Source organism: Manihot esculenta, chromosome 14 (genome assembly GCF_001659605.2).
Source record: "Manihot esculenta cultivar AM560-2 chromosome 14, M.esculenta_v8, whole genome shotgun sequence".
Lineage (NCBI taxonomy): Eukaryota > Viridiplantae > Streptophyta > Magnoliopsida > Malpighiales > Euphorbiaceae > Manihot > Manihot esculenta.
The window spans coordinates 20,219,155-20,228,944 of record NC_035174.2 but is presented as its reverse complement, the minus strand read 5'-3'; the positions used below and the strand labels follow the sequence as shown (position 1 = coordinate 20,228,944).

The 9,790-nt window shown below is 36.9% G+C and overlaps 1 protein-coding gene across 1 annotated transcript; it reads left to right on the top strand.

The window, feature by feature from the left end:
• Nucleotides 1–6,697: 6,697 nt before the first annotated feature.
• LOC122721704 (GDSL esterase/lipase At5g03980-like) lies at nucleotides 6,698–8,227 on the top strand. Its single transcript, XM_043950206.1, has 5 exons — nucleotides 6,698–6,985; nucleotides 7,084–7,296; nucleotides 7,380–7,528; nucleotides 7,613–7,886; nucleotides 8,010–8,227. The coding sequence occupies exons 1-5, from the start codon at nucleotides 6,733–6,735 to the stop codon at nucleotides 8,225–8,227; spliced, it is 1,107 nt and encodes a 368-aa protein (XP_043806141.1). The 5' UTR covers nucleotides 6,698–6,732.
• The last annotated feature ends 1,563 nt before the right edge of the window (nucleotides 8,228–9,790 follow it).

The following is a 9,790-nucleotide window of genomic DNA, read 5'->3' as shown; positions in this document are numbered from 1 at the left end:
GGGTCCCTTGATGTTTCTCCTCTGCTGGTTCTACTAGACCTTGCTCTTGGCAGAGCAGGGGGTAGGGCATCCATGCCCTCATTCTCAGGTGGAACTCCAGTCAATCGTGCAGATCGACGAGTGCCTCGCATTCTGGTTTCTGAAAAATGACATACATCACATAAACAACATCATATGGTTCATGTGGACACACATGAACCCACATCATACACATAACATATCATTAATGCACATGCATAATATCATGGCATTGCACATCATCATCAAGACATGACTCTACATCCTATCCTAGTGGACATGATTTTTCCTAATGTGCTTACCCTTCTATAACATCTATGAGCCCGACACGCTAGGTCCGACCATATAGACCTAGGGCTCTGATACCACTCTGTAACGATCCGGAAATCGGACCGCTACTGGCGCTAGAATTCAGATCGACTTAAGGTCGCCGGAACCCGTAGCAAGCCTACTATGCATCCTGTGTACCTGATAAAATCCCATACATGATCATACATTTTCATAAAAATTTAAACTTTTCGTATACTAAGCTCGACTTGTGCATGCAACATAAACTGTATACATAAAACCCACATTAGAGCCCTCATCACATGCCTCAAGCTTGGTTCATCATAACTTATCATTAAATCTTTTACATAAAGATCATGATAAACAGGGATATACAAAACATAAACTAGGGCAAAGCACAAATCTAATCCATTACATAGTACATATCCACCACTATTCTATTACATAAACTTATACCAACCTCTAGCCGACTTCCCGCTCTATCTCTGATCCTGCATACCTGGGGTTAGGGGAAAGGGATAAGCTACAAGAGCCTAGTGAGCAGAACGTAAAAATAGTTTAATAAACATATGCTCTCATGAAATGCATCACAACACAAACAATACACATCAAGGATGGACTTGTCACCAGTAACCCTCTACATATCCAAATAATGCCCAGCTCTCGACAGACCTCCTCAGGACTTCCTCTTAAACATAACATAACATATCCAACTGTGCCAGGGGCGTAGAATGGGCCTCGACCTGGACTTTCTCTTACATCGTGCCAGGGGCGTAGAATGGGTCCCGACCTGAACTTCCGTATCATATCATATCATATCATATCGAGGGCTAGTGGGTCATCCAATATCCATCCACATCAATAGTAAATTATGCAATGCATTACATTCGTGAATTCCAATGCAAACAATCTATTACGTAACATGGCATTCGTGATGCATGAACATGCTTAAAAGTTGATTACTTTAAAACAATAGATTAGTTTAGTTCTACTCACCTCTGGCTGATGCCTGACTAAAACTGAAGCAGTGGACTCACTGCTAGCCTCTATGGTCTCTCAGGTTCGATCCTACTCAGATGGACTCCCATGAGGGACCAAACATAGCTAAAACATGACTCCATATAACTCCCCAAAAACCCCCCTAAAACATCACAAAACATGCATGTAAAACAAGCAAAGGAAGGCTGGGCAGAGGACTTTCGGCGGCACCTTTGGCGGCCGAAGGTCCTCTACAGATCCGAAAGTCAGGGTCTTTCGGGGGCAGGTTCGGCGGTCGAAGGTCCTCCATAGATCTAAAAGTCAGGGACTTTCGGGGGCGGGTTCGGCAGCCGAAACTCCCTTACAGATCCGAAAGTGCATGCTTTCGAGGGCAGGTTAGGCAGCCAAGGCTGCCTCCCATGCAGGTTCGGCGGCTGAACCCTACTTCGGCGGCCGAACCTGGGTTCTCCAGGATGGCAAAACCAGATTCTGCCCTATGCATTTCAGCCCCAAAACTCTCAAATCCTCACACCCAACTTTTCACAACATGCATACTCACTCCAATATGCATAAGGGGTATAAAAACTAGCCTAAACCCCAACAAACAACAACAAAACACAAGAGAGAGCATACATTCATCAAAACCCAACTCAAAGGCTATAACCTTAGATCTAGCCATATCATGCATTTTTAATCCTTACCCCTTTTTAAAACTTACTTAAAACATATAAAAAGGCAAGGTTCTACACTAACCTCTTAAAGATCTAAGGTAGATGCGACCCAAGCTTGGAGTTGAGGAGAAACGGTCTCCCAAACTTTAAAATATTTGATCCAAGCTTAAAACTTCAAAAATAAATGAAAACTCAAGAAAATTTGAAGGAAAAATATAAAATCATCAAAGGAAGGGCAAAAACTCACCTTTGCCCAAAAATGGAGAGAGAAACTCCCCCATTTTCGGATTGGAGGCCTCTTATAGGTGGTTGGCCAGACCACGTTCGGGGGCCGAAAGAGAGCTCCCACGGCAGCACCATGTTCGGCGGCCGAACCTGGGCTTATCCCTCAAAAATATTTTTCTTTCATTTTAAAACTTTAACTCAAAACCAAATAATAAAATCATGAAAAACATTTTGTAAAAACATATTTTACCCTTCTAAGAGGTTCCGGTATCTAAAATTCCCGGGTTCCAATGAGGATTTCGTCGGAAAGTTGGAATTCCGACACCGGAGTCTAGCCAGGTATTACATACTCCTTCTATTACCCTATCATATGTGCTAAGTTTACCTAATCTTGCCTTTAATTTAATTTCTGTGAGTAAACTTACCAAAGACCTAAATTGTTGTGTTTCCTTTTTTCCTTATCATTGTCTTATTCAGGATCTTATGACAAAGCAGATTATTAGTAAGTGACATGTATTTGGGAGTCTCTACATTTTTGATGCATGGGTGATATGGAGCAACTAGGCTTGGATTTTACGGCAGATTTGGACCGGGGCTAACTTTTGCATTTTAATTATTTTTTTTGGATATTTTGGGTATTTTCATAATTTTTCATATTAGAGTTTTGTTCTTATTACAAATAGGCTCCCTTGGTTATTAGAAAGCAACTTTTCAATCTTTGAGAAATTTTAGTAAGACTTTTAGTTTTTTATCATATCTTTTCTCTTATTTCATCTTAGCCAAACGATATTGGTTACAACTCCTGATGGAGTCTAAATAGTCCTGTATCAGATTGGTATTAGAGCGAAGTTTGACCATGGCAGATAACCAAGAGGCGCGACTTGCTGCGATTGAGGCATCTTTGGCAGAATTGAGGGAGATGATCAGACAACTGACCCTGCAGCAGGGAATCCACCAACTCGCCGCCGCCGCACACCCCTAACCAGTCGCCAATCCTGTGGCCGCCAATCTTGTGGCCGCCAATCCTAAGGTCACCTATGTGGTGAAGAACATCTTATGTTCAACTAAACAGGAGGATGAGATGCAAAGGAGGAAGATTTTCCAGGCAAAGTGTCGAGTAGGAGAGGCAATTTGCAGGCTAATTATAGATAGCTGTAGTTGTGAGAATCTGATAGCTAAGCAATTGGTGGAGAAATTGCAGTTGCCCACACAGCCACATCCTTCGCCATACAAAATCGGATGGATTAAGGAAGGTCTGACAATTGAGGTCAACAGAATCTGCAGCGTGCCTATCTCGATCGGTAAATCTTATACTGAACTTGTTAATTGTGATGTTGTGGATATGGATTGCTGTGGAATTTTGCTAGGTCGCCCTTGGCAGTTCGATGTTGATGCTTTGCATAACGGGAAGGAAAATTCATACATGTTCATGTGGAATCAAAAGAAGATTACTATCTTGCCTTCCAGTTCTGCGAAACATTCTAAAGTGGAAGAGAAGAATGATGTTGCTATTTCTACGGGAGTGCAGAAGCTATAAGACGCAGTTGAGAAATCTGGAGGCACACTGGCTTTATTGGTAAGAGAAAAAAGTACAATGGAGGATGCACCACCTTTACCACTACCCGTCAAAGAGCTGTTGAAGGAGTTTCCTAAGATAGTGGAGGAATCACCCAAGCTTCCACCTCCGCGGGATATCCAACATCAGATTGATCTCAGTCCTGGATCAAAGTTATCGAATCTGCCTCATTACGAAATGAGTCCAAAGGAGAGTGAAATCCTCCAAGACCAGGGGAAATTTGCTTACAACAATGTTGCCCATAGCTCCACAAAGATGTCACCGTTTGCTGTTGTGTACAGGAAAGTCCCAGAGCATACAATTGATCTTATTACCCTTCCCACAGGTTCTCACAATAGTATTGCCGCAAGCAACTTGGCAAAACAGCACGTGGATGTTTTAAAACAGGTACCACAACACCTTACAAAAGCCAATGACAAATATAAAGTTACAGCTGATAAACATAGGCGTTTCAAGTCCTTTAATGTCGGTGACCAAGTTATGGTGTATTTACGCAAGGAGCGTGGTAGAGGACAGAAAAAGCTTGACGCCAAGAAGATTGGTCCATTCCGGATCATTGAGAAGATCAATGACAATGCCTATGTTCTTGATCTCCCACATGAGATGAAAATTTTCAAGACGTTTAATGTGGCAGATCTATTTCAGTACTACCCTGCTGATGACAACTCGAGGACGAGTTCTTTGCAAGTGGAAGGGAATGATATGGAGCAACTAGGCTTGGATTTTACGGCAGATTTGAACCGGGCTAACTTTTACATTTTAATTATTTTTTTTGGATATTTTGGGTATTTTCATAATTTTTCATATTAGGGTTTTGTTCTTATTATAAATAGGCTCCCTTGGTTATTAGAAAGCAACTTTTCAATCTTTGAGAAATTTCAGTAAGACTTTTAGTTTTTTATCATATCTTTTCTCTTATTTCGTCTTAGCCAAACGATATTGGTTGAAACTCCTGACGGAGTCTAAATAGTCTTTTATCAATGGGTGCCTCAGTTTATTGTCTGCTCCAGTGTTGTGTCTCTGTTTAAAGCACATTGTCGGTTGGATCATCCTTTTTTACCGGTTTTGAAGAAGTTATGCCCTCAATTTCATAAGGTACCTTTACTGGAATGTGAGTCATGTCGTTTTGCAAAATATCATCAAATCTCTTTAAGTCTTAAAGTCAATAAACGAGCTGAGCCTGCTTTTAGATGTCAAGAAAACCATAAAAAAAGTTCAAGATAAGAGTCATTTGAAACCGATAAAAAAAAAAATCAAAATAGGAGTCATTTGAAAATAGAGGACATAGAGCTGTGCGAAAAATGACCTGGAATGGAGATTATGCTAGTAAGTTTTATATAGAATATTACATATTTGTAGAAAATGAGATTAAAATTATCACAATCATTAATATAATAAATTATAATAATTTAGATTCAATAACTTGATTATTTAAAATTTATAATGCTTGATTTAGAGCATTAGAAATACTATTTTATTTTCTATTATACTTTAATTATTTATGTCTATTTAATTTTTGTATAATTTATTTGAATCGAATGAAATTTTATTTGATAATATTTTATGGAATTAATTTTATTAATTCTTTAATTATTTTATACTTTTATCGCAAGTAATATTTTTTATAATAATTTTAATCGATTATATATATTTATTGTATATAATTATTTATGTTAGAGAAATAAAAATATATAACATTTGTTAATTAGATTATATAAGTTATAATCTCAAAAAATTATCAAATCAATAAACTAAAACCATCGTAGATATTTTTTACATAATATTTTATAATGAATTTATATATATTTATTTATTTATTGATAATAATTTATTTTATTATCTAAACACCATTTTATATGGTAGTTATCCAATTTTTATAAATGTACTTTTAAATATGCTTTTTTACATAACCTCTGTTATTTTACTATTAAACAAATCAATAGTAATATTGTCTTCTATTTTCAAATGACTTCTATTTTGAAGTTTTTTCCTTTTTTTATAGTTTTCAAACTACTCATATTTTGAAGTTTTTTTATTTTATGGTTTTCTTTAAATCTACAACGTGATGCATGGCTCTACAAAGCCAATTTAACTCTCTAGCATAAATTCAACTTGGATGAAAATAATTCAAATATTGGAATTCTTTTATTCAAATGATTATGCTCCTCCGTTAATGAAATTTAGTAAACTTTATTTTTCTAAAAATATATTACGTAAAATAACTTTACATTATTTTATATAATAGTAATATAAAATATTTTAATATCCACATAAGTACTGGCAAACGATTAGTTTCTATAAAAATTTTGTTTAGTTGTTAGAGTTTAAGAAAACTTATGCATTAATCCTTATATTTTCACGAATTAGTAATTTAGTTATTAAAATTTTAAGAAACTAACAAATTAATCCCTTTCCACAAACTACATATAACATTTCTTCATTTTAATCATACTTTATTATATTCTAACGATATAGCCTTTCTAATTTATTATAGTATAATTTAGTTATTGCAGTTTAGGTAAATTTATGCATTAATACTTATATTTTTATAAATTAGTAATTTAATCTTTAAAATTTTAAAGAAGTAACAAATTAGTCCCTTTCCAAAAAATACAGCTAGCATTTCTTTATTTTCATCATATTTTGTTATATATAATTTAGTATATTCAACAATTTAGCTTCTGTAATTTATTTGGATTTCATATTGGAGCAGAAAATAAATACATTCATGAACGCAAAAGGTTATCTTAACAGAATCCTATTGGACATAAAAATTATGTCCTTAGTTTACTTGGATTTCAAGTAAATAAATCCATTCCTAAACGCAAAAGGTTACAAAAACCCAATCCTATTTGATTTCATACTTCTAACTAAGCAACTAAATTTGTTAGCTATAAATAGAGCAAGCTTCAGGGGCTCAGGCAATCGCTCTCATCAACTTTGCTATTATACTTTCTGCTCTCTCCAACTCCAACGATGGTTTCCTGCAAACTTCTTTTTGCTTTGCTTCTGATCTTCTTTTTTGTTCTTCCTCCTTCATCTAATGCTCATCTTCTCAAGGCTTGTCAGTTTCAGGCCATATATAACCTTGGGGATTCAATATCCGACACCGGCAATTTGATCCACGAGGACCCTGCTTCTGTGTTTGGCAGGCTTCCCTATGGCCAGAACTTTTACAGGAATGCAACTGGTAGATGCTCCAATGGCTTGCTCATTATTGACTTCATCGGTAAGAAATTTTGTCACCTTTCATGCTCTTGTCTATTGATTGTGTGTCTACGTGGGATTTTTAAGCTAATTAAATTAAACTTGTTTGTATTTCCACAGCAAAATCAGCTGGTATTCCCCTCCTTGATGCGTACTTGAATGCTAGTTCCAGCAAGACACATGGGGTGAATTTTGCAGTTGCTGGGTCTAATGCTTTGCCTGTGGAATTTCTAGCAGAAAACAGAGTCATTGCCCCTGTTACCAATAGTTCACTTAGCACACAACTTGGCTGGATGGATACCCATTTCAATTCAACTTGCCAAAATTCCAAAGGTTACTATACTTTGGCTCTTTGATTTGATAAATTCAACATATCTGTGACATTATTCATGTTTCATCCTTATTATAATTTACAGCTTGTACTGAGAAACATAAAAAATCTCTGTTCATGGTTGGGGAGATTGGAGGCAATGACTATAACTATGCATTCTTTCAAGGCAAGACCATTGATGAGTTGAATTCCATGGTACCCAATGTTGTTAAAGCCATCAAAGAAGCTGTCATGGTTAGTTGATTTCTCCATAAGAAGAAATTAATTGATTTCTTTTGATAATCAATTTTCTTACTTAATTTCCTATATTGTTTGTAGAGGGTTATTGGATTTGGTGCTGCTCGAGTTGTTGTTCCTGGAAATTTTCCTATTGGCTGCATGCCCATATACCTTACAGGATTTCACACCAATGATTCTGGTGCATATGATGAATTTCATTGCCTCAAAGGACTGAACAACTTCTCAATGTTTCACAATGAACAACTCCAGCAAGCAATTGAAGAACTGCAACAAGAGCATCCACATGTGATTATAGTATATGGTGATTACTACAATGCTTTCAAGTGGGTTTTGCAAAAGGCTGCAATACTAGGTGAGTCTTTCTTCAAATCCTCATCCTATAAATTGCAGTGACACCCAAAGGTCTTAACTCTTAACAAATATGGATATAATTGCATGAAATTGAGGTTGTTTGTTACTTGTTTGATTTAAACAGGATTTGATACGAAATCATTGCAAAAAGCTTGTTGTGGGAGTGGAGGTGACTATGATTTCAGTCTTGAAAGATTATGTGGAGCTCCTAATGTGCAAGTTTGTGATAAACCTCAAGAACGTATGAGTTGGGATGGGATACATTTGACGCAGAAGGCCTATTTCTTCACGGCACGATGGCTCATTCGTGACATCTTTCGAAAGCTTCAATGTGTTTCTTGATTGTTTTGATTAGATTTGATATTACTTAGATTAGTGAGAAGTAGCTAGAGAGTATTCCAATTTGACTCCTTTCTTTTATTTAAAGGAATTAGATTTTAGTTATTGAAAATATTTTCAAACTCTTAAGTTAATTAATATTTCAAATTCTTCTAATAGTTCGGCAATTGCTCTAGTAGTTGTGCTGGAGTTGTTTCTGCTAGTTTTCTAGTTCTTATCCATTTCTTCATGGGATTATGTGTTGTTTCTGATAGAACTTAGATTTGGTTATTGGTTTGTCTAATGATAATTAAGGTTATAGAATGGCTTTTGTTTTAATTAAGCTTTCCTGGCTTTGATTAATTATTAATAAAATCCGATTTATCAAACAATAATACTAATAATATTAAGCCTCATTTAATACTACAATGCAAAAGGACAACACAGGGAATTCCACTGATGATGTCTGAAATATGATTATTTTGGTTCTGTGTCCAATTCTCTAACCTTGTTTAACGGTGTTTGAATCAATTTTTTTTTTGAAAGTTCATTTCAACTGAAATTTTAAAATCGGGTGTAATCTTTTCTATTCCTGCTAACAATTGAATCTTTGAGTGAGATGTTATAGAGCTTTTTTTCAAATCACGCAAAAATAAAAAAATATTATTAAAATCATGAAAATATTTTCGGCATGCAGTATCTGAAAATATTTTCGGATCAACCATTCGAGTTTGGCAACGTTCGACATGTTGTTCACCGGCCATAGTGGCGAAAATTGCCAGCCTTGGTGGCGAACATTGATTGTTCGCCGCCCATGGTGACGAACACTGCTTGTTCGGCACCTATGGTGCCGAAGAAGCAGAACAGTGCCACCGGAGCAGAGTAACGTGGCATGTTCGGTGCCGAAGAGTGATTAGGGATGGGCTAAAGAGGGACTGAAAAGAAAGAGTCGGAGCTTTCAAAAGCGGAAGCCTCATCCAAACTGGAGCTGTAGAGACAAGCATCGCTCAGAGTCGTTGAAGTATTAGCGCTTACAGAGGCACCAGAGATAGAGACGAACGTTGTCTTTTCGTCGGAGTGGATTTTTGAGTTGGATAAGCGAGATGGATTAGATTGTATGTAACAGAAGGAATGACCTAATCCCCTGTGGAGGTGATCGCTGACATAAACGGCGATGTCATGCCGGCGAGAGATGTCCCCTGAGACAGCACAGCAGTGGGTGACTTTGGTAACGCCGTTGCCCATCAAATTCAATAAAAAATATATATCAGATAGATATATTAGATTGATGGATTGTTGTTTCTCGGGATTTGCAGAGACTATATTTGATTTCTCATAATTTTGCAGAGAAAACGAACTGAGGAAAGGTGGAGAAGAAGAAGAAAAAGGGTGATGACGATCAGAGAGATAGAGGCAGAGGGCCGTAGCACTGTTCTGCTTGTTCGGCACCCTGGTTGGCGAACAATCAATGTTCGCTACCATGGCTGGCGAACAATCAATGTTCGCTACCATGGCTGGCGAACAACATGAAGTTCGACTCTTTCCCTTTCCAACTTGCGTGTTTCAACAGTCATTCTGCCGAACTCG

Bases quoted from the DNA above. Each gene is read 5' to 3' on its own strand.
- LOC122721704 (XM_043950206.1), top strand. From the start codon at position 6,733: ATGGTTTCCTGCAAACTTCTTTTTGCTTTGCTTCTGATCTTCTTTTTT. The intron at 6,986-7,083 runs GTAAGAAATTTT...GTATTTCCACAG, and splicing joins GCTCATTATTGACTTCATCG to CAAAATCAGCTGGTATTCCC. The intron at 7,529-7,612 runs GTTAGTTGATTT...TATTGTTTGTAG, and splicing joins CCATCAAAGAAGCTGTCATG to AGGGTTATTGGATTTGGTGC.